Here is a 25,312-nt window from a genome sequence, read left to right on the forward strand (position 1 = left end):
ACACACTTGCTGACACGAGCGTAGACATGCGTGCTTTAGACAGTACAACAGCACATGTAGTGCCTCCCAAGTGATTCCTTCCACGGTATGTCAAGGCTGAGACGTACTGGAGAGGCTGGGAGGCATCTTGCTGAAAAGCTGCATGCTGCATCTTCCACCCGCCAGAGTGCATGTCGGTTGAGTCACTGGCAGTTGTTGTTCCTTATTTTCCCTGCAGAAAGGAGCAGACAGAAGATGCCGTCACTGCTGTTTGCTTCTGTTCCCAGCATTGACTGTGTGTTGATGAAAGGGTTCCTTCTGCCCCCAAAGAGCTGCTTTGTGGCCACTTGTGATGATACTTTCTGAGGCTAAACATGCCTGTCCTCCACCGCTTTGTCTTTTCCTAGCTGCTTTTGGTAACTTGCACTGGAATTTGGGGGGGGGGGGCTTGAAATATTTTTGTTTACTGGGGCCAAGCCCAAAATTTTGCTAGAACAGGAAACCAGCAGCCATAGACATCTCTTGAACACAGTTTTAGAGGGAGCACAGTAAGTGGAATTATTTCAGAGCCACTTCTGAGCACTTACTGGAGCTTGGAGAAGTGGCAGTCGGCAGAAAATAAATAAAGCTGGGTGTGTGGCTTGGAAAATTAATAGGGCTGCACTTGGAGTTTTCAGTCCATTCTTGCTAAGCACTGCGGAAGTAACAAAAACATGAAGTCTCCACTTGCTTTGCCCCTGTGTGGTTCATACCCCACAGGTTAAGTGAAGTGTCATCGGAGCAGAAGAGCATCCACAGACTCCTGAAAACAAAGGAGTTAAAAGCTGTTGCATCAGTTGGTGTCTGCTTCTGGCAGCAGAGATGGGCTATAGGGCTTGGGGAAGTACAGTGGTATCTCGGATTAAGTACTTAATTTGTTCTGGAGGTCCGTACTTAACCTGAAACTGTTCTTAACCTGAAGCACCATTTTAGCTTATGGGGCCTCCTGCTGCTGCCGTGCCGCCAGAGCACGATAACTGTTCTTATCCTGAAGCAAAGTTCTTAACCTGAAGTACTATTTCTGGGTTAGCGAAGTCTGTAACCTGAAGCATATGTAACCTGAGGTACCACTGTAATGTCTGGCCAAGTCTGGCAGAAGAGATGCAGAAATAAAAATATTTCATGCAGTTGGGAGGAGAAGCATTTGTGATTACTTGCAAAAAGTCAAAAGTGAATGAAAATACAGTTTTTGTTAAACATGTAGCCTTACTGCCGCCTGCGCAGGCTGTGGCTGATGTGAGCTGCAATCCAAAACTTTGAGGGCACCTGGCTGGTGAAGGCTGTGCCCCCCCCCCTTTTTAAAGGCAGAACTGGCAAGTTACCAGCTATTAAGAGGCTGTGTTGCTTTAATCATTCAAAAGGGAACAATTCATGTGAGAAAACTGCATGTGATAAGGAGCAACAATTGCAGAACACAATCTAAGCTAAAGTACCTATAATGTTAGGTGTGTTGGAGTAGTCCTGTTCCTTAAAATGCTCTACTGTCTTAATCACACTTTTCCTCAAGCATATTCTGTGCACAGCTAAGGGGCTTGATGCTGGAAGAAGGGTTGGTTGGTGTTATGGTTGTGGCATTCTGGAAAAACCATTTCACTCCATTTCTCATACGTATTGTTGGCAGGGAATCTGTTGCTTGTTCACTCTACCTCTTTCATAATCCTCTTGCAATCAGAGTTTTCCAAGTCAGGTACCTTTTTGCATGAAAGGGAGCTTGGTATATATGGAGTAAAATGGGGGGTGAGATGGAATGTTGCCACCCTTACAAAGAAGACATATTCTAATTTTCCTCCACGTTGAGGTCAAGGGTGCTTCTTCCATTGGCAATATTCCTTGAATTTGTAATCCACATATCATGCATCTACACACAAGGTTGTCTGTTTAGTTTCTGGTGGGAAAAAGTGAATAGGTTTTGTCAGTCTGCTCTAATTTCGGACCTCAGCTTACGGTAATTCCTGAAGAGTAGCCATGGTTTGTTGGTAGCAAGAAAAGATAAAAAGTGTTCCAGCTCCTTAGGAACTGACAGGCCTATTGTGACATGAGCTTCAGGGCAGCAGCTTACTCTTTCAGATGTTTTTAAAAGAATTAAGATCGGACTTCCGGAGGCGGCGCGTTCGGCAATGGCTGCCTGCTCCTTGTAAGGAGAGGGAAGCTCCGCTGAAAACGGGTCGTCCGCTACGGCGAAGCGGAGACCCACTTAGGAAAACCACAGGTTTCATATTTTGAAAAAGGAAAATTTGGATATAATTTGCTTGCAAAAAACGCACGTGACTAGGCTCCACAGGAAAGTACTAATTAACAAAAGACTAGGCCAAGAATTTATTTCATCAGACAAAGTAAAAAAGAGAGGCCTGGTGATCTACGTAAAGGAAAACCTAGCACCGAAATTTTTGTTTAAAGATGAGCAAGGGAGAATCTTGGCAATTGAAATACAATCTCAAGGAGAAAAAGTTTTGATATTAGGAATTTATGCACCAAATGAGGGGAAAGCAGAATTTTACAAGAAGCTACATGAGACACTACTGGACTATCTGGACTATTCGAACATCATTATGATGGGAGACATGAATGGGGTGGTCTCTACTTTGATGGATAAGTCACAAAGCCAAAATTTAACCAAGGATGGCAGACTACCGAAAACTTTTTTTGAACTGACAGACAATATGGATTTGATTGACATTTGGCGGACAAGGAACCCTCTAGGTAGAGAGGGAACTTTCTTTTCTGAGGCCCACTCGTCATGGACGAGAATCGACCAAATTTGGACAACTAGAGGGCTGGCACCGAAGACTATAAGAGTGGAAATCTGCCCAAAGACTTGCTCCGACCATAACGCCCTGAAAATGGAATTGAGACTTACTCCAGCCGGCTCCTTCAGATGGAAAATGAATGACACCCTCTTTAGAGATCAAGAGATTGTAAAGAAGGCCCAAAAAACTTTAAAGGACTACTTTGAAATCAACTTGAATACTTCAGTGGAAAAAAGAACAATCTGGGACGCTAGTAAAGCTGTAATGAGGGGGTTTCTGATACAACAAAACACAATTAAGAAAAAACTCTGGAATGGGAAAAAGGATAAAATATTAGAGAAGATAAGAGATGGAGAGAAAAGATTGAGATCTAAACCAAAATCCAAAGAGATCTTGCGAGAAATTAAATACCACCAGGCACAATATTTGAAATTGATAAATCAAGAAGTGGAATGGAAAATTAAACAAATGAGACAAAGATCCTTTGAGTCAGCAAATAAATGTGGGAAACTGCTGGCATGGCAGTTGAAAAAAAGACAGAAACTTAACTATGTTACCAATCTAGAGGTGGAAGGGAAAAATATTCAGAAACCAGGTGAAATCAGAAAGTGTTTCCAGAAATACTTCAAAAAGTTGTATACACAAGGGCCCGAGGAAGTGTCTGAGATGGAACGATTTTTGAAACTCAACGGCCTACCAGAACTATCTCAGGAGAAGAGATCAATCTTGAACTGTAAAATAACACAACAGGAAATTGAGGATGCCATTCAGAATATGCAGCTGGGCACATCTCCAGGCCCAGATGGGCTTACCTCCAAGTACTATAAGATACTAAAAGACTATTTGACTCTACCACTAATGGAGGTTTGCAACCAGATTATGGAGGGAGGAAGGGCACCGGAAACGTGGAAAGAAGCTTTCATCACATTGATACCCAAAGTGGAAACTGAAAAGACTCAACTTAGGAACTACCGTCCCATCTCACTCCTGAATGTGGATTACAAAATATTTGCAGACATTTTGGCAAGTAGATTGAAAAAGGTTTTAAATGAAGTAATTCATAAGGACCAAGCAGGCTTTCTTCCTGGTAGGCATTTGTTTGACAATACTAGGAATATTATCGATATCCTGGAACTTTTACAAACAAATATTAACACTAAAGCAGTGTTAATTTTTATTGATGCCGAGAAGGCCTTTGACAACATTTCTTGGAAATTTATGAAGAAAAACTTGGAAGGGATGGGAGTGGGACGAGGGTTTGAAAATGGCATAGAAGCAATTTATTCAGAACAAAAAGCTAAGTTGATAGTGAACAATGTGGTGACAGAGGAGTTTCACATTGAAAAAGGAACACGACAGGGGTGCCCCCTATCCCCCCTATTATTTATATCAGTCCTGGAGGTTTTGCTGAACATGATTAGGAGGGACCGGCAAATACAGGGGATCACGGTCGGAGTGAAACAATATAAATTGAAAGCATTTGCAGATGACTTAGTAATAACATTACAGGAGCCAGAATCTAGTACAAAAAGAGTTCTGGAACTGATACAAGAATTTGGTCGGGTGGCAGGATTTAAGTTGAACAAACAGAAAACTAAAGTTTTGGGGAAAAACTTGACGCCCTTAGAAATAGAGGGGTTTCAGAAGGAAACAGAGTTAACTGTGGTTAAGAAAGTGAAATACCTGGGGGTAAACTTGACGCCAAAAAATTTGAATTTGTTTAAGGACAATTATGAGAAATGCTGGTCAGAAGTTAAGAAAGACTTGGAAACTTGGTCGAGACTGAAGCTATCCTTGCTGGGCCGAATTGCTGCTGTTAAGATGAATGTTTTGCCAAAAATGTTGGTTTTTTTTCAAACCTTGCAGGTCGTGGACAGAATGGAATGTTTTGGAAAGTGGCAGAGGGATATCTCAAAGTTTGTCTGGCAGGGCAAAAAGCCCCGAATAAAGTTTAAAATACTAACTGATGCAAAAGAAAGAGGGGGGTTTGCCCTGCCGGACTTAAGTTTATACTATGAGGCGGCAGCCTTCTGCTGGTTGAAAGATTGGATTTTATTAGAGAATACAGATGTCCTAGACCTGGAAGGTTTTAACAATTCGTTAGGATGGCATGCGTATTTGTGGTACGGCAAGGCAAAAACACATGGAATGTTCAAAAACCATATTGTCAGGAAAGCAATTTTTATGGTCTGGATGAAATACAAAGACTTACTTGAAAGTAAGACTCCGAGGTGGTTATCACCAGTGGAGGCCAAGGCACGGAAAAAACCCAATATGGAGGCCGGCTGGCCGAAATATTGGGAACTAATAGAAAAAATTGGTGACAATTGGAAGTTGCGGAGCTTTGAAAATTTAAAGGATAAGGTGCAAGATTGGTTTCACTATGCCCAAATTAACGAGGTTGTTAAGTTGGACAAAAAAACAGGATTCCAGGTGGAAAAATCAAAACTTGAGACAGAGTTGTTAGAACCAAAGACCAAGGTATTATCGAGAATGTATAACTTGCTGCTTAAATGGAATACACAGGATGAGACAGTTAAATCAGCCATGATAAAGTGGGCTCAAGACATTGGTTACAATATCATGTTTGAAGACTGGGAAAGGTTATGGACCACCGGTATGAAATTTACGGCATGTAATGCCTTGAAAGAAAACATTATGAAAATGATATACCGGTGGTACATGACCCCAGTCAAGCTTGCTAAGATATACCATCTGTCTGATAACAAATGTTGGAAGTGCAAGGAGGCTGAAGGAACATTCTTTCACCTTTGGTGGACTTGCCCAAGAGTGAAGGCCTTCTGGGAAATGATCTACAACGAGTTAAAAAAGGTGTTTAAGTACACCTTCCCTAAAAAACCGGAGGCCTTCCTCTTGGGTATTGTCGGCCAAAAGGTGTTAAAGGAGGATAGAACGTTTTTTATGTATGCTACCACAGCAGCAAGAATCCTGATTGCCAAATATTGGAAGATTCAAGATTTGCCCACGCTGGAAGAGTGGCAAACGCAACTGATTGACTACATGGAGTTGGCCGAAATGACTGCCAGAATCCGAGATCTGGGAGAAGAAGCAATGGAGGAGGACTGGAAAAAATTTAAGAACTATTTGAAAAAACTTTATAAGTTATATGAACTATAAAATGACGCAAAATTTGAAATGTTAGCCCCAGCAATGAGAGTGCAATATCTATGAAATTGGATAACATTATTGAAAGAATCAAAGTTTAAATGTTAAAAATGATAATATGCTTTGTTTTCAGAGTAAATGGACAATAAGGGATTTAAACTTAAACTGCAATTGAAAGTACAAAAGAATCACATGAAACAAGGTTATAATTTGCTGATAAATTTATTGTTAAGAATGCATTGTGCGGGAGATGCGGGGAAGTTCGATAGAAAGTTGAAATAAGCTGTTGAAAGGTCATGATTCTTTTTATCTTCTTTTTGTTTTTTTTCTTCTTTTTCTCTTCTTTCGTTTGTCTATGTCTGAAAAAATGCAATAAAAACTATTTAAAAAAAATAAAAGAATTAAGATCATTTGTAGCTTTGAAGTTGGCACTGAATGCATTTTAGAACATTTTAAATCATCAGTGGAATTCTGTTTCTCGGTAGCATGTGTTAGGGGATTCCATGGAATAATATATCCTAGAATGCAGTGTCTCATGGATATTGTGCAGATTGCATGGAGGAAAGAGTCTGCAGTCTTTTTTTCTTGAAAAGAACTTTAGAGCAATAAGAAAAGTACCTAAACAAGCCTCAAACAAAGGGTTAGGAAGTGAAAATTCTGTCTTTGGTGATTATAATCGGGAACCTCACAAGATCCAGTGCCCTTCGTTTCTGTGGGTTCTACATAGAAGAGCTTCTTGGTGGATTGTGCCCAGGCAAAACCTATTTATATGCGCAAGCATTTTAAAGTTTTAAGATGGAATTAGTCTGCGTTGATTCTTTTATCTGTCTCCATATGTTTGGTGAATATGCTTTGTTGTTTTTGGTATACTGTCGTTTTCATAGGTATAGATGAAGAGCAGGTAGAAGAATAATAGTAATTAGTTACTAAATCATCATCTCCTTGACATAACAGTAATGTCAGTCCGTTGGGGCCAACTCTATGTGAAGTGTTGACATCTTCTAGGAATCAAGGTGAATCAACCAAAATATTTTGTACAGGCTGTTTACCACCTTTCACAGCTTAATGGGTTTCGGACATGACCAGCGTGGAGTGTATTTGATCTAGTGACCTTGAGATGTAACTGCCCCCACTCCCAGTATTCTGTTTGCAGCCTCTTGGATGATCCATCATAGAAGTCTACAGGCCAACATTTTTAAAAGATGGCAACCTTAATTCAAAGTGAACTTAAAGTATATGGACTCTAACCTCTTGAATATAAATCAAGTATGCTTTTCCTGCCTCGCCAAACGCAAAAACCAATATGTTATCCCAGCTCTAATTTAGAAGGTACAAAACATTAATGATGTGATATCTTCCCTTGTTCAAACATAGCTGATGGTTTTCCTTTTCTTCCAACAGGATCCAACAGCAGCCTCTATATCTGACAGAGACTGTGACACGAGAGAGGGAGAAACTGTAGCTATGAATTACAAACCATCCCCCCTACAAGTGAAACTAGGTAGGTTTTATGCATATATTGAAGGAGCTCTGTGGTTTCGGTACTTGGCTATGGCAGTTGCACATACAGTGGCACCTTGGTTTTCAAACTTAATCCGTTCTGGAAGTCCATTCCAAAACCAAGGCACGCTTTCCCATAGAAAGTAATGCAAAACAGATTAATCCATTCCAGACTTTTAAAAACAACCCCTAAAACAGCAATTTAACATGAATTTTACTATCTAACAAGACCATTGATCCATAAAATGAAAGCAGTAAACAATGTACTGCAGTCACACAATCAATCAGTAGCTGAACTGGGTTCCACACAGTCACAAATACAAAAAAAGAGCTGCAAAAACAAAAACGCAAAATAAATAGCAAAAACAGCGTAACGCTCAAAACGGAACTGTGGCACTCAAATTGGAAGCGAAAAACTCAAAACGGAGCATGTTCGGCTTCCGAAAAAAGTTCCCAAACCGGAACACTTACTTCTGGGTTTGTAGTGTTTGGGTTCCAAGTTGTTTTAGTACCAAGGCGTTTGAGAACCAAGCTGCCACTGTACTTAATTTCCTAGAACTTGTCTCCATTTTGTTTTCTCCTTCTCTCTCTGCCTCTCAGGGCAAATGTATGCTGGCAACATACACTTGTTTCACCATCATCTCATTTCTTTAAAGAAACCTTGGAACAGCATGTGAGAGTTGGAGGGAGGGGGTAAAGAACAGAACTCTTGGTACCCACACTAAGCTGCAATTCTCAGGATTTGGGCTAGAGGAATCCATGACAATTCATCTTTGTATGAAGCCAGTATGATTTAATGGTGTACACATACAACACTCTTTCTCCTCCCCCACATAAAAACCCTGTTATACCAAAGACCTAGTCCAGTATCCTTTCCCCTCACAGATTAGAAACCAGCAAGTGGGACAGGGGGACAATAGCCCTTCTCCCACTGCTACTCCTCAGCAACTGGTATTCAAAGGGGTAATGCCTTTGATCCTGAAGGTGGAATCTAGCCATCATGCCCAGTAGTCATTGAAAGACACATTCTGTTAGAATTCCAGCTCCATGATTGCAGTCATGGGATTGTTGTTTTTCACATGACGGTGTATGTTTTGACTCCACAGAGTGGGAAGTGACGGAGACAGGATGTTTGTGTTACTGTGTTCCGTGAAGTGGGACTATTTTCCTTTGTTCTGCAGTGCTCCGTGTGTGTTTATATGTAAATAAAATAGTTTAGCCAAAATGCTGAGTTGCTGAGGTGTGTTACACAAGCTGCGAAGACTCTGCGGATCCCTAAGTGTGCCAGTGTCAGTTGGCATCAGTCGCTGTGATGTTTGGGCTGAAGAAAGCTTTTGTAGCTCCTGAACGAATGACCAGGAGGGAGAGAACATGCCAGTTGGGCATGTGTCTCTACCAGGATCCTACTCAAGTGTAGGACAAGCTCCTGACACATTCTCCATGAATCTGTCTAGTCCCCTTTTCAAAACATTCACATTTGCCTTCTCCTCATTTCATGGTGAATTCCATAGAACAATATACCATGAGAAGTATTATCTTTTGTCTGACTGACCGACCGACCATTCAGCTTCATTGAATGACCCCAGGTTCTAATATCATAGGAGTCGAAGCAGTGCCACTGATAGGAACCACCATAGGCTTTACCATTTTATTAATTTATTTAATAAAATTTTTGCACCGCTTGATTGTAAAAAACAAACAAACCTCAATGCGGTTTACCAAAAGATAAAACACTTAAATTGATGAGAATTCACAGCCATACTATGTGGTGGTGGTGGTGGTGTTTAGTCGTTTAGTCATGTCTGACTCTTCTTGACCCCCTGGACCAGAGCACGCCAGGCCCTCCTGTCTTCCATTGCCTCCCGCAGTTTGGTCAGACTCATGTTTGTAGCTTGTAGCCATACTATAAAGCACCCAAAAGTTGAAATACTAAAACAGATCAAAATTACCTCAACTTTCTAAGCATCAGGATATGCTTGTCAAAACAAGAATGTTTTAAGCAGGTGCCAAAAATACAGTTAAGGCGCTTGCTTGATCTCAAATAAGCAGGGAGTTCCAAGGTGCAGCTGCTGCCACACTAAGCGATAGAGTTCTTACAAATGCAACCATGACCTACTATTTGAAATTGATGTACTATGCAAAAGGCATGTAAATAGATATGTCTCTAGTTGCTGTGGGTCACTGATAATATTGCAACCTTGAAGACACCTTCTTGTTTGGATGCCTTGCTTGTTACCCATATCGGTAGGATTTTCCCTGTTGCCACTTCGCTGCTTCTGTTTGGTCATCACCCCTGCCCCCATTTATTTCTACTGTTATTCTGCTCTTATGGAGGCCTTCCAATGGGGACTGATAATTTTATGTTGTCTGTTTGCTTTGGCATTTGTGCTTATTTTGGGTGACAGGTCATTTTTAAGGATAGGCACCTTGTCATTTGTTTGGAAACTTATATGGTAAATGGTAAATGACATAGCCTTGGGAGTTAGAGGCAAGAGGGCTCATCTGAACAGATGCAAGGCATGAAATTAATAATGGCAAGCCAATGAAAACATGTCAGAGCTAGGAAGGGACAAAAGGTATCAAAATCCTTCTATAATAACAAACGCCTTTGAAAGTCCGTTTTGTAGAGCAGCAGACTTGGGGGCGGGGAGCAATTCCCAGAACTGCACAAACTGTTGTTAATGAAGCTTATGCAATCTTAAGTAGACCTTCTGGTTTCTAATGAAATCTGTTGATTCCTGGTCACCTCTACTGAATATCATGTGCTTAACTTGTAAAATGCATATTATAACTCCTGTAAAAAGCGAAGATCTAGTCCTAGAAGGGAAAGGGAAAGCAGGTGAGATTTTTCAGATGTACCACCAACTCACTATGCTTAATACTTTGCATTTACATAGCATATTAACTTACATGCATTACCTCAGTAATCATTAGACGGGGAGTAGGGCGCTGTGGGTGAAACCAGAGCCTAGGACATGCCGATCAGAAGGTCGGCGGTTCGAATCCCCGCGACGGGGTTTGCTCCCGTTGCTCGGTCCCTGCTCCTGCCAACCTAGCAGTTTGAAAGCACGTCAAAGTGCAAGTAGATAAATAGGTACCGCTCCAGTGGGAAGGTAAATGGCATTTCCATGCGCTGCTCTGTTTTGCCAGAAGCGGCTTAGTCCTGCTGGCCACATGACCCGGAAGCTGTACGCCGGCTCCCTTGACCAATAAAGCGAGATGAGTGCCGCAGCCCCAGAGTCTGCCACGACTGGACCTAATGGTCAGGGGTCCCTTTACCTTTAGGGAACCTCCAGATGTTGTTGGACTGCAGCTGCTATCAGCCCCAGCCAGCATGGCCAGAGGTTGAGTTGTCGCCCAGCAGCTTCTAGAAAGCCACAGATACTTCATTCCTGCCTTAGCACAATCCTGTGTAAGGTTCAGCATTATTTGTATGTTGCAACTCTGGGATTGAGGCCGAAAGTGTGATTTGCCTAAGGCTACCACATGAGTTTGATTTGAACTGAGGGTTCCAGGTTGGCAGCTCCGTCTCTTGTAGCATTTAGATTTTTTCCCCCACACCTCCCAGTGTGGAGCATGACTTTCACTCCTTTAAGTATGGGAAATCCATAGATCAAGAAATGTCCCCCAAGGTTTGAACTGAACAATGCCATGAAATTTTGTTATATCTTGCAGGATGAGTTGAGTTACAGATAGGTAGCCGTGTTGATCTGCCATAGTCAAAATAAAAAAATTCCTTCCAGTAGCACCTTAAAGACCACGAAAGCTCATACCAAGAACTAACTTAGTTGGTCTTTAAGGTGCTACTGGAAGGAATTAGGATGAGTTGAGTCACCCCAAGTAATTATGAGGCCTCCAGTGCTGAATTGCTACAAGCTTGTATTGTGCTAATATTGGAACACTAAAGTATTAAGCATTAGGGACTGCCAGTTGTAAACCAAAATTCCTTCTCTTGACTATGTTATCTGCACTACAGCTACTTTAAAAGTGCTTTGAATGTCTACATAGTGTGGGTAAAGCACCTCTTTTAGTGGTGATCATATCAGAACATGAGCTGGAAAGCTGCAACTAAATGTGTATGTACATTGCAAAAGATTAACATTACTAAAGCCCTGGTCTGTTCGGTTTGTCCTTCATTTCCACGCGTCACCAGGAGCTGTGTTAACATGTGAAAACCTTAAAGCCATACAGTCTAGAAACATATTTGTTTCAAAATGAAAGCCAAAGTTCACACATTTCAAGCAGATAGTTGTGCACTGAGCTGTCCGGTTCAGAATTGTGTAGGCACATAATTCCTCTTCCCTCCCATGAAGTGGTTGTGTTAACTCCAGGCTTCAGTGACCTCAGGTTAATGGATTGTCTCTGCTTTTCAGAGGCTGTCTTTGCGGATGTCAAAGGAATGATATGTTTGGGGAAGTAGAAAGGAGGCGGCAGAGACTGACTTGCACATGTCATGTGGTGGTCTTGTCTATTGAATGGTATTGATCCATCAGGGGTACTAAATTGCTCTGTTGACTGGAAGAGGAAATAAGGGAAGGAAATACTAATCATTGTCCATTCAGAAGGTGACACAGTTCCAGCATTCAAGATAATGGCCTCATGTTCATGTCTTGACAGTTTGAAATCTTGATTGATGCACCCCTGACTTAGGAAAGGGAATGTGCACCCTCCTCCCTGCATCTCCCAGTTTCCCAGACCAAATGCTATTTTTCCTCAAGAGTACCTATGCGTTTGGCCATTATGGGAAATAGAATAACCACCACAACTGTATCAAAGAGCAGGTATTTGAGCATTGCTATGAACCCACCAACCACCACCACCACCCCGCTCCCCCCCAAAAACTCTATGAAATGCTAATAACATAAAAAAACCTCCGGCCAGTGGCCCATTTAGTCCAGCATCCTGTGCTCCCAGTGGCCAACCAAGTGCCTATGGGAAGCTAGCAAGCAGGACCTGATTACAACAGCATTTCCCCCACAAAACATTCCCAGCAACTGGGAATTTAGACATGGAGGCAGAGCATAGCCATCGTGGAGTCTTTTACTCCATAAATTTTGTCTAATCCCTTTTCAAAGGCATTTGAGTTGGTGGTTAAATAATGCCTTTGAACAGCCAGAGTAAAGTTCAGAAATGGATTTGATAGCATAAGAAACCTGTAATGGTCCATCTGGTAACAAAAATGTGAAACATCAGGAAAATCAGCCTGCTTCTTTGAAGATTAAAAAAGGTAAAGGGACCCCTGACCATTAGGTCCAGTCGTGACCGACTCTGGGGTTGTGGCGCTCATCTTGCTTTATTGGCCGAGGGAGGCGGTGTACAGCTTCCGGGTCATGTGGCCAGCATGACTAAGCTGCTTCTGGCAAACCAGAGCAGCGCACGGAAACGCCGTTTACGTTCCCGCCGGAGCAGTACCTATTTATCTACTTGCACTTTGACGTGCTTTCGAACTGCTAGGTTGGCAGGAGCTGGGACCGAGCAACGGGAGCTCACCCCGTCGTGGGGATTTGAACCGCCAACCTTCTGATCGGCAAGTCCTAGGCTCTGTGGTTTAACCCACAGCGCCACCCACGTCCCTATTTGAAAATTAGGCAACCACTGTATCACCAAACTTAAAAATGACACTGGGGAATTGCAGGCCTCTCTGCATGATATCTGCGCTCAGTGAATTGCACTAGTAAAGCTAGATTACGAATAGGTAACTGTCTAAACAAGAATCAAAGAAAGGTAAGAAGACTACCTTCACAGTGGTGGGAAGTGAACAATTACACACACACCCATTTGCATCCCCTTTGGGATTGCTGCATTCTGCTTATAAATCATCTGGAGTTAGATTGGGCAGTAAAATAGTAAAGTTTTTGGTGGCATGAATTATTAAGTATGCCAAAACCTTGAAAAGACACAAAGAAGGGGGGGGAAATACACCGGTACATACAATTTTTGGATATGCTGTGTACATACTCAGAATCTTTATGAAATCTCAGTTTTCCAGGGTCAGCGTCAGGTCCCCCATAAGGTATAATGAGGCAGCTGCCTCAGGCAGTGGCATGTTGGAAGACAGAGCTATGTGCCCTTTGCAACCTCCACTTCACATTAATGCACAATGTATGGAATTTGCTGCCATGTGATCAGCACTCCTTCGATAGCTTTCAGAAGGAATCAGACATATTTGTGGAGAATAGGCAATATCTGCAGCTATTAGTCACAAGAGCTAAATGGAACGTTTTAGAGTTGGTGTAAGTGGGACCTGCAACATAATACTGCTGTGTAGAGTGCTGGTGTTCAGAACTCAGCCGTTCCATCCAATTCCACCCCAGCCCACTCTCCCCCTCCCATCTCTGACCCAGATTTCAGCCCTCCCCGCCCCCCACCCAGCAGTGGGTCAGCATTCCATAGCACTGAGTGTGCTCAATCCTTGTTAGGCTGTTTTGGTTTCTACTTTTCTTTTTCTAAATAAATGACTGGAAAAATCAATGCCATTTGTGCGGTATCTCTTGTTGATTTCTTGAGTACTGAAATTTCCCTAGCATCTTCCGTAATGGGGCAATTAATGCTGATTAGCTATTTTTGGAATCAGGCTTTCTGGGCGGATTCTTCTGAAGGATGCTATAATTTACTTGCTTGGCTTCTAGCTCCTGTCTCTAAAGCTGCAGCTCTCCTTCTCCTCAGAATTAAACAGGGACAGTTCTCTTCCATTAAGGGACTCTAATTCACCTTTAACCCTTTCTCTTCCTTTACGGCAGAGAATAAGTATTTGTAGAAGAATCTGTAAAGGTTGTTTTTTGCTGCTCCAGAGAAGCGGACACGGAGCAATGGATCCAAACTACAAGAAAGAAGATTCCACCTAAACATTAGGAAGAACTTCCTGACAGTAAGAGCTGTTCGACAGTGGAATTTGCTGCCAAGGAGTGTGGTGGAGTCTCCTACTTTGGAGGTCTTTAAGCAGAGGCTTGACAACCATATGTCAGGAGTGCTCTGATGGTGTTTCCTGCTTGGCAGGGGGTTGGACTCCATGGCCCTTGTGGTCTCTTCCAGCTCTATGATTCTATGATTCTAAGCCAGAATGCTACCCCATCAATGAAAAGTGCTATCTCTCGTGGGTGGACTAGACGTGAAAGGAACAAATTCAGGGTTCCCTGTGTTGCTTAGGACTTTATACTGTGTACATTCTTAGATTAGAAGTGGGGGATTTGTGGCCCTTCAGCATCCCTTACTGTTGGTTATGCTGGGAGCTGAATTTCCACGATATTTGGAGGCCCTAACTTACAGCTTCTCTGCTCCAGTTCATAGAAGCAACCTGCTTGCTTTCTCCTCAAAAGAGCCTGTGCTGTCCCTGGAAGCAGTTCCCACAGCCCTGAGCAGTGAAGCAGAAATCCAATTTTAGCATCTTTTGTCCTGTTTCTTACTTTATTACCTCCATAGGCTTGTTCAGACATCAATCACGCTTGCATACAAGATGCTGAAAGCACTTACCTGTGGCAGTGCTCCATGTGGAATAGGAAATTATGGAAAACCTTAAATTTATTTATTTTATTTTATTTATTGAATTTATATACCGCCCTATACCCGGAGGTTCCTGTGGGTTGTTGTTTTTTTATTTTTTGAATACAACGTACCTGGCACAATTGCTTAAGTTTCACAAGGCTCAGGAACTTGTCCCTTGTATATGAAGCCTCTGACATGCTCCTACCGGCCTTCTTTGCACATCATTATAATGTGCTTCTCCCTTACTGCGCAGGTCCCCGGACTAAACCCAGACCATTGTTTGCTTTTGTTCCAAACAAACCACAAGGAGTAAGCCAGAAGTAAACAAAGAACAAATATTTGGACCCAGATGGCATGTCATAATATGGCTTGTTTGAGCTACACAGGAACCACACAGACTCGGGGAGTTGTGCAGGGACCCAAGTGGCGCATTCCCAATTGTATCATGGTTTTTGTGGTGAATGAACCAGGCCACTGAAACAATCTGTGTTTAATTGTACTGTCAGAAAGAGATGGGAACGTTCTGTCCTACTCGGAGCTCGTCTTCTCCCCACCCCCAATCCAACAGTCAATTTCCTTGGTATCTCCTTGCCTTCATGACAAGAGTAACCACCCACAGCTACCAAATATTCCCAAGCAAGGCAACAAAGCCAACCTTGCTGCCTCAATTGCATCCCTATTATGCAATGTGGCTTGACAAAAGCTCCAAAGGCCAGATAGGGAGTCCTGGAGGGCCACATTGGGCCCTTGAGCTTAATGTCACCCACCCCTGACCTTAGGTCCCCAGAATGCTCTTCTGTTGCTTTAATTTATATTCCGCAGTGAATTGTTCACAGAGTGACTCACAGGAAATCTCAAAATACAGCAGCTTAAGCAAGATGTCTGTGTGAGCGGGCGTGAGCTCATACTAAAACCCAGGCACCTGCAAGCTTGTGCTTTGTGCTCTTGTCTTTTGTTCATGCACTCTGGTGCACAGTCCAGCCTTCTTGTGACGTAGTTTAGGCCTTTTAACTCTCATGCATCTCCATTTATTTAGGTTTTTAGGCAGCAAATCCTTCCTGATCCAGGGGAGGTTGTGGGAGAGCCTGGCTTTCTGAGGAGGCCTCAGCTCTTGTGGACCTACAAGCACCATCATCATAGTGTTTAAATGCTACTCCTTGTGTGAAAAAGTGTTGCAGTATGCCATGCACACTTTTCCTGGGTGATAAATGTTCCTTTTCCCTCCCAGAGCATTGTTAAGAGACAACTGCTCCTGTGGAGTTGCATTGTGGGGCTGGTAATGGTGTTCTCCCTTCCTTATGACAATGGCGCTATGCTTCAGTCTGGGTTTTTTCTGTTGTGTTTGTCACTTTAATGGAAACATAGTCATCTTGAACGCTCCTTAATGGAAAGGAGAGGGTGGCACACAGGTGTATTCATAATAAATGATCGGCAGGAATACTGCAAGCTTATCTTGCTCACTCCCCTTCATGGATCACTGCCTTGCCGTGGCGAAGGGGCTTGAAGAACTCAGAGAAGCTATGAACTACGCCGAGCAGGGCACACAAGATGAACAGGTCATAGTGGAGAGTTTTGACCAAACGTGATCCACCTGGAGTAGGAATCGGCAAGCCACTCCAGTATCCCTGCCAAGAAAACTCCATGGACAAAGACAACAGGCATATAAAAGTTATGACACTGGAAGATGAGCCCCTCAGGTCGGAAGGTGTCCAACATGCTACTGGGGAAGAGCGGAGGACAAGTACAAGTAGACCCAGAGCTGATGAAGCGGCTGGGCCAAAGCCGAAAGGACGCTCAGTTGTGGATATGCATGGAAGCGAAAGGAAAGTCCAATGCTGTAAAGAAAAATATTGCATAGGAACCTGGAATGTAAGAACCATGAACCTGGGTAAGTTGGATGTGGTCAAAAATGAGATGGCAAGAATAAATATTGACATCCTGGGCATCAGTGAGCTAAAATGGACGGGAATGGGCGAATTCAGTTCGGATGACTACCATATCTACTACTGTGGGCAAGAAACCCGTAAGAGAAATGGAGTGGCCCTCATAGTCAACAAAAGAGTGGCGAAAGCTGTACTGGGATGCAGTCTCAAAAATGATAGAATGATCTCGATACGAATCCAAGGCAGACCTTTTAACATCACAGTAATCCAAGTTTATGCACCAACTACTGGTGCTGAAGAAACTGAAATTGACCAGTTCTATGAAGACTTACAAAACCTTATCGAAGTGACACCAAAGAAGGATGTTCTGCTCATTATAGGGGATTGGAATGCTAAAGTAGGGAATCAAGAGATAAAAGGAACAACTGGCAAGTTTGGCCTTGGAGATCAAAACGAAGCAGGGCAAAGGCTAATAGAGTTCTGTCAAGAGAACAAGCTGGTCATCACAAACACGCTTTTCCAACAACACAAGAGACGACTCTACACATGGACATCCCCAGATGGGCAACATCGAAATCAGATTGATTATATTCTCTGCAGCCAAAGATGGAGAAGCTCTATACAGTCAGCAAAAACAAGACCTGGAGCTGACTGTGGCTCAGATCATCAGCTCCTTATAGCAAAATTCAAGCTTAAACTGAAGAAAGTAGGAAAAACCACTGGACAGGTAAGATACAATCTAAACCAAATCCCTTATGAATACACAGTGGAAGTGAGGAACAGGTTTAAGGATTTAGATTTGCTGGACAGAGTGCCTGAAGAACTATGGATGGAGGCTCGCAACATTATACAGGAGGCAGCAACTAAAACCATCCCAATGAAAAAGAAATGCAAGAAAGCAAAGTGGCTGTCCAACGAGGCCTTACAAATAGCGGAGGAGAGAAGGCAAGCAAAATGCGAGGGAGATAGTGAAAGATACAGGAAATTGAATGCAGATTTCCAAAGAACAGCAAGGAGAGACAAGAAGGCCTTCTTAAACGAGCAATGCAAAGAAATAGAGGAAAGCAACAGAATGGGAAGAACCAGAGATCTGTTCAAGAAAATCGGAAATATGAAAGGAACATTTCGTACAAAGATTACCATAATAAAGGACAAAAGTGGTAAAGATCTAACTGAAGCAGAAGACATCAAGAAGAGGTGGCAAGAACACACAGAGGAATTATACCAGAAAGATATGGATGTCTCGTACACCCCAGGTAGTGTGGTTGCTGACCTTGAGCCAGACATCCTGGAGAGTGAAGTCAAATGGGCCTTAGAAAGCACTGCAAATAACAAGGCCAGTGGAAGTGATGGTATTCCAGCTGAACTGTTTAAAATTTTAAAAGATGATGCTGTTAAGGTGCTACACTCAATATGCCAGCAAGTTTGGAAAACTCAGCAGTGGCCAGAGGATTGGAGAAGATCAGTCTACATTCCAATCCCAAAGAAAGGCAGTGCCAAAGAATGCTCCAACTACCGCACAATTTCACTCATTTCACATGCTAGCAAGGTTATGCTTAAAATTCTACAAGGAAGGCTCAAGCAGTATGTGGACCGAGAACTCCCAGAAGTACAAGCTGGATTTAGAAGAGGCAGAGGAACCAGAGACCAAATTGCAAACATGCGCTGGATTATGGAGAAAGCCAGAGAGTTCCAGAAAGACATCTACTTCTGCTTCATTGACTATGCAAAAGCCTTTGACTGTGTTGACCACAGCAAACTATGGCAAGTTCTTAAAGAAATGCGAGTGCCTGATCACCTCATCTGTCTCCTGCGAAATCTCTATGTGGGACAAGAAGCTACAGTTAGAACTGGATATGGAACAACTGATTGGTTCCAAATTGGGAAAGGAGTACGGCAAGGCTGTATATTGTCTCCCTGCTTATTTAACTTATATGCAGAATTCATCATGCGAAAGGCTGGGCTGGATGAATCCCAAGCCGGAATTAAGATTGCCGGAAGAAATATCAACAACCTCAGATATGCAGATGACACAACCTTGATGGCAGAAAGTGAAGAGGAATTAAAGAACCTTTTAATGAGGGTGAAAGAGGAGAGCACAAAATATGGTCTGAAGCTCAACATCAAAAAAACGAAGATCATGGCCACTGGGCCCATCACCTCCTGGCAAATAGATGGGGAAGAAATGGAGGCAGTGAGAGATTTTACTTTCTTGGGCTCCATGATCACTGCAGATGGTGACAGCAGTCACGAAATTAAAAGACGCCTGCTCCTTGGGAGAAAGGCGATGGCAAACCTAGACAACATCTTAAAAAGCAGAGACATCACCTTGCCAACAAAGGTCCGTATAGTAAAAGCCATGGTTTTCCCAGTAGTGATGTATGGAAGTGAGAGCTGGACCATAAAGAAGGCTGATCGCCGAAGAATTGATGCTTTTGAATTATGGTGCTGGAGGAGACTCTTGAGAGTCCCATGGACTGCAAGAAGATCAAACCTCTCCATTCTGAAGGAAATCAGCCCTGAGTGCTCACTGGAAGGACAGATCGTGAAGCTGAGGCTCCAATACTTTGGCCACCTCATGAGAAGAGAGGACTCCCTGGAAAAGACCCTGATGTTGGGAAAGATGGAGGGCACAAGGAGAAGGGGACGACAGAGAATGAGATGGTTGGATGGTGTTCTTGAAGCTACTAACATGAGTTTGATCAAACTGCGGGAGGCAGTGGAGGACAGAAGTGCCTGGCGTGCTCTGGTCCATGGGGTCACGAAGAGTCGGACACGACTAAACGACTAAACAACAACAACATCTTGCTCACTCTTCCAGTAGTCCTGGGAGGGCTTGCTCTTGTTATCCTACTGTTTACAGCAGCTGGGCCATGAGCACTGCCGTTTTGTGGGAACAAGTTGCAGGTGACCGTAATCAGCTCCCATGGACAAATCCATAAAGCCCATGGTCAGGGTCAGACCAGAGGTCCATTGCACAGTATTGTCTGTACTGATTAACGGTGGCTTCTTTCCTTGCCCTCCTTGAAGATGCTGGGGGTTGAAATTGAGACCTTTTGCATTCAGTATCTATGCTCTAACACTGTGCTGCAGCCTCTTCCAACGCATTTGGATCCTCCCCGAACAGCTTGATATGCTCCTTCCTGTCTTTTCTTTCTCTCCTTCTCTTCTGTTTTCTCCATCCTCCCTCTCACATTCTCAGTGCTGCTGGCCAATCAGTTCTGCTATCCTAGTTGTGAGCGGCATGGCCATAATGGCTGTGTACCAACACCACCATCAGAGGCCATGTGCCTCTGAATACTAGTTGCTAGGAAGCACAAGGAGGTGGGGAGCACTGTTGCATTCAGACCCTACCTGTAGACTTCTAAAATGCATTTAGTTGGCCTCTGTGAGAACAGGATGCTGGAGTATAAAGGCATTTAGTCTGATCCAACAGGGATTGGCAATAGGCTCTTATTGGTTTGGTTTGGATGCTATTGGGTTATGCAGGTGAATGGCCAGGGAGACTTTGAAGTGTACGCAGTTCAAACCCTCTATTTTATTTTATATGGAAATCTTGTGCTATTAACAAGAGTTAGTGGGGTGGAATGATGAATTTGAACCTGGGAAGTCTCTGGTTCAGATTCACCTTTGCTACCTGAGCGAGCTAGCTTTTTCTTTAGATTTTAACACCACCCCAGGTATGAACATGCTGGGTGATCAGGAGAAATATTTTATTTCCTTATGTGTAATAAGCCCCCTCCAGGCATGCCAGGGTGAACACATGTGAGCTTAAAGTGGGAAGATTCACACATGCAATCTCTGTCCCAATGCTTCCTGTCCCAATGCTTCCCCAATGCTTTAGATCTTCTTGCATTGAAAGGTGAGGTCTGAAAGGTGATTCTAACCATGTTCAGGTAAAGCCTGAAGAGGTCTATAATTCCTGCCTAGCAAGTTATTCCACAAATAGCTGTCAATTCTTGTAAAATGTGATCTGTACATGAATAAACAAAAATTAATTTCTTAGCAATATTAATGGGGGGAAACAATAATTTTGTTCACTGTTTCTTAAATAACATAGCGAGAGTTCTTGTGATCCTATAGTTTTCTAGATGATACTGTTTGAAATGGTAGTTAATGGCATAAGAAGTGCCCTTCTGGATCCAACCAGAGACCCATCTACTCCAGCATCCTATTCCCACAGTAGCAAAACAGCTGCCCAGATGGGAAAGGCCACAAGCAGGACATGAGCTAAATAGCCCCCTCCTGTTCATGTTCCTCAGTGACTGGCATTCAAGTGCATCTTCTGATCCAAGAGGCAACATAAAGCTGTCATGACTAGTAGTCATCGATAACCTTACGCTCCATGAATGTGTCTTAATTCTTTTTTAAAAGCTGCCTAAGTTATTTGATTTTCTACCAAGTGCTGAGAGAATATTGTTCTTCCAAGGTGATATTTTGGTCCGTAATCTTGGATTCTCCAGTAGCAGGTAAACTTGTTAAGATTTCACTTCCACTTCTTTAAAAAGGTCTCCCGCCCTAAAGAAGATTAATTTTCGTGGCAAACCTAGCCTTTTCCCTCAGGACCCCCTTGTGAATCCCCTGGGCTGACATTCATTTTCCTTTCATTAGAAAGTGAAACTGAAAATTAGATCCTGGATTGCATTTCCTACAAAAGCCTGGGCTGAAAGAATGAGCTTTTGGATTAATGCCTAGTCTTTCACCTCTGGAGGCCTGGAGCAGGCTTCTTGTTAATGGGTGACTTGTGGTGTTCGCCATCACCTTTCTCCTCTCCCCTACCCCATTCCTTTGGGAGTGATTGCCTGCATTGTGTGAAGAAAAGACTGGTGGGAATATTGCTACAAATGATACCCCCTCCCCAAAAAAGATCGGTGTGAGTTTTACATGTAGTGTCTCAAGGACACCCAAGGACATATTCACATCAAGCTCTTATTTTTATGGGTTCTGACTTCATTACCATCTATGAAAAGAGAGTAGGACACAGAGTTCTGGCATCCTCACCACACACAGCACCTACAGGGTGACATATCCCCCAATAATGCAGTGGATATCCCTGCCTCATACTAGTGCTTTAACAGCACATGAAATTTCAGTACTTAATTCCTGATGGCGTGTGGTTTAACTGCAGCATATCTTCTGCGAGCATGCTAGGAACTCTGTAACGTAAGCTGCTTACTGCCTGATTCCCCTCTTTCACATCCTTGAAAAAGGGTTCATAAACACAATTGAAACAAAGCAGAGACGCTGGTGGTAGGAGGTTTAGCTGATCATGTAAATTATATTTGGAGTGTTCTGGTTGGGATTGCACTCCCCCATTGGGATTAAGTTCAGAGCTAATGGCTGCTTCAAGACCCAGCTTCTGTTCCGGATGCCAGTGGAGTCTGTGGCACAGAGCACTTTTTACCAGCTGTGATGTACTAGCTGCTTTTGATCTTGGACAGGTTGATCTTGCCACTCTTATTCGTCCTTTGGTAATATCTAGGTTGGATTGCTGCCTTTGAAAAGTCTTCAAGAAATATCATCTGGGGGGCTGGATCATTTTATGTGTGCTGCAAGCAAGAGTGTGCAAAGGATCAATGCTTTGTTTATGTTCATTCCCCTTCCCCTTCCCCTTCACCAGGGCCCCCAAATCTACCTTGGATGGGAAAAGGAGGGTGGCAGCAGCGGCCTCTAGCTTCTCTGTGGAGAATCATCTTCCTATCAAGTTGGGCACAAGACCAAGTGTCCCAGCGTGCCTGACAATATCGTTATGCTAATTGTGTCCATTTTGATTGAAGTGGATGTAATTAGAGTCACGTTCTTGCAATACTTTTGGAATAAATGATTCATAAACCGCTCTGTGCATCTAACAAGAGAAGAGAGAGTAACGTCTTTCCTGGGATCTCAAAAGATGAGATGGCATCATGTTGTGTGGCCACCTGCCACCAAGCCAAGAAGAGGGATGTTAATGGCCAGCAGACTCACTGGGTGCTTACAATTGAGAACACAGTCTCATCACTTGCAGATGGGATAGCCTTCCCCTAATATAAGAACTGCACGAAGGTTCTATTGCAGTACGAATAGACGCATGCACACAAAACCCAGTACTGTTTAGGGAAGCTTTTAATGTTTGATGGATTACAGTGGTACCTCGGGTTACATACGCTTCAGGTTACACACTCCGCTAACTCAGAAATAGTGCTTCAGGTTAAGAACTTTGCTTCAGGATAAGAACAGAAATCAGGCTCCGGCGGCACGGTGGCAGCAGGACGCCCCATTAGCTAAAGTGGTGCTTCAGGTTAAGAACAGTTTCAGGCTAAGAATGGACCTCCAGAACGAATTAAGTACTTAACCTGAGGTACCACTGTACTGTATTTTAATATTTTGTTGAAAGCCGCCCAGAGTGACTGGGGAAGCCCAGCCAGATGGGCGGGGTATATATAATAAATTATTATTATTATTATTATTATTATTATTATTATTATTATTATTATTGAAGTTGGGCAGGAGGGGGAGCTGGTGAAGGGGTGCCCGTGATAGAGGTGATCCTTTAAGGATGTAGCCTGCCTGACACAGTCTCTTTCTAGGCAAAATAAAGAAATTCCTTCCAGTAGCACCTTAAAGACCAACTAAGTTAGTTCTTGGTATGAGCTTTCGTGTGCATGCACACAGACTCTTAGAACCTGCCACAGGTGAGCCAGTGGCCTGACTGCAGTTGCCCCCTTAATTTGGCACTGCCTTCCAGAGAACAGAGGGGCAGCACTGTTTCTTTTTGTGTGAAGGGGCAGAGCTGTGCTCTAGCTGGAACCCAACGGGACTGGTGATTAGGCCTGCTCTGCTGCTTCACCACTCGCTGCTGGAGAAAGCAGAGAGAGTTGCTGGAGCAGCTTGGTGGTGTCCCACTCGACTTCCCCTTTCCCCACAGGAGACTCAGCACATGCAAATCAAGAGAAATCTCAAATTGGTATCCTCCTGTATCCTAAGAGGGAGTCTTCTCCAAGAACTTCTCCCCTGTTTTCCAGAGGGCATTTGTCAAAAGGGCAGTGCATCTTTTTGCTCCTGTGAAATCAGAGCCATGATGTCAGTAGCCGACAGTGGTTGAGTGTGGGACATGTTCTCTGAACTGGGAGGACAAAGCATGTTTTTCTTGACATCATGTGCCCTTTAAATAAGCACACAAGGGCTGTGTCTGCTGTCCCAGGCAGAGATAAAAGCTGCATCCATGGAGGTCTTGGCAGATTCAGGATATCGTTTAGTCATGCTTGTAAGGCATTTGTGGATATAATTAAAGAGAGCCTGGGCAAGGGGTGAGGCATTGAGTGATGGGTTTTGTAGCCATTTCACTGCTGAGAGCCTGCTTTTATATACACTGGGAACAATTCGGAGAGAAGCATTAATGCTTAAGGCTCATCAGTCTAAACACAAAACTTTCTTTGAATTGCAACCGTGATCTATCAACATAGGCTTTAGAAATGTCATTTTCAAAGTTCTGTTTTTGATATGCTTGTTTTGATGCTGAGAATAAAAGAAGCGTTGACTCTCTTTATTCAGAGTAGAAATGAAGATGCTGAGACCAAAGTGTTGTGTCCAAATCGATTTCTTAAAACTGCTAGATCAAGAGCGTGGTGTAGCTTGATAAACAGCTTTAACCCCTTTTAGGAACCCTTAATTGTTTTGGAGAGAAAGTAAGAAGCCTCATGGGTGCTGTTTAGAATTGGCTTCTTTCAGCAGGTTAACTGAAGTGATAAAAAGCAATAAGAACCTTGAAGAAAAATGGAACAACATAATTTCCCTAAATACCAATCTATTGATCTGATTGCTCTGATGTGCACAAAAAGAGTTTTTTAATTTCTTCTTGGGACACTTAACCTTATTGGCTTTTTCAGAAAGTGGCTTTGCTGCTGCAGTCTCCAAGTTTTTTGGATAGCATATCCTGAAAAGGAAAATATTCCCCCATTTGGTCCTAGCTAATTGAGGGGTGGAGCAGAATGCAACAGCAGACTCTTCAAGATCTGCAGGCAGCTCATCCTCATCCCTTCATTTGTTTCTCCCCCACAAATGATTCTCAAAGCAGCTCATAGCAATAAGAACAGCTACACATCACAACATCATCATCAGCAGTCAGTTGGCAGAGTGCTGCCTTGGGTGTGTCTTTGGAGAAGCATGTTTTCCAACATTAAGAATTCTGTGCTGTTAGGCAAGAAAGAGCAGCTGTATGTTGGGTCCCATGTGCTTTTATTTATTTATTAAATTTATATACTGCTCTTCACCCGGGATCACAAAAAATTCACAGCATCAAGACAGGCAAAAACAATACCCCGCTCTACCCCAAGCTTGACTTGTGCAGTCACACACCAGTTCCTTAGTCAGTTGTAGTAATGCTGTGCTCCACACAAGGGACTGAGCAGGAGTCATTCTTTGTTGGCTCAGTCCTGTCCTATCATGCCAGTGTGTCCAGAACAGAGTTTAGGGTGGGGCTATGCAAATGAGAGCAGGCTTGGTTTTGAGTTTAGGGTGGGGCTATGCAGATGAGAGCAGGCTTGGTTTTGGGTTTTGGGTGGAATTTGCAAATGAGAG

The 25,312-nt window shown here is 43.1% G+C and overlaps 1 protein-coding gene across 2 annotated transcripts in view; it reads left to right on the forward strand.

The window, feature by feature from the left end:
* Window positions 1–25,312, forward strand: part of FAM219A (family with sequence similarity 219 member A) — a 70,744-nt gene that overhangs the window by 35,098 nt on the left and 10,334 nt on the right. For both annotated transcript variants that reach the window (XM_082242298.1, XM_082242297.1), the window contains exon 2: window positions 7,293–7,392. In XM_082242298.1, coding sequence (XP_082098424.1) covers window positions 7,293–7,392 — 100 coding nt within the window. The remainder of the gene's footprint in view (window positions 1–7,292; window positions 7,393–25,312) is intronic.

Source organism: Podarcis vaucheri, assembly GCF_965113315.1.
Source record: "Podarcis vaucheri genome assembly, chromosome: 11".
Taxonomy (NCBI): domain Eukaryota; kingdom Metazoa; phylum Chordata; class Lepidosauria; order Squamata; family Lacertidae; genus Podarcis; species Podarcis vaucheri.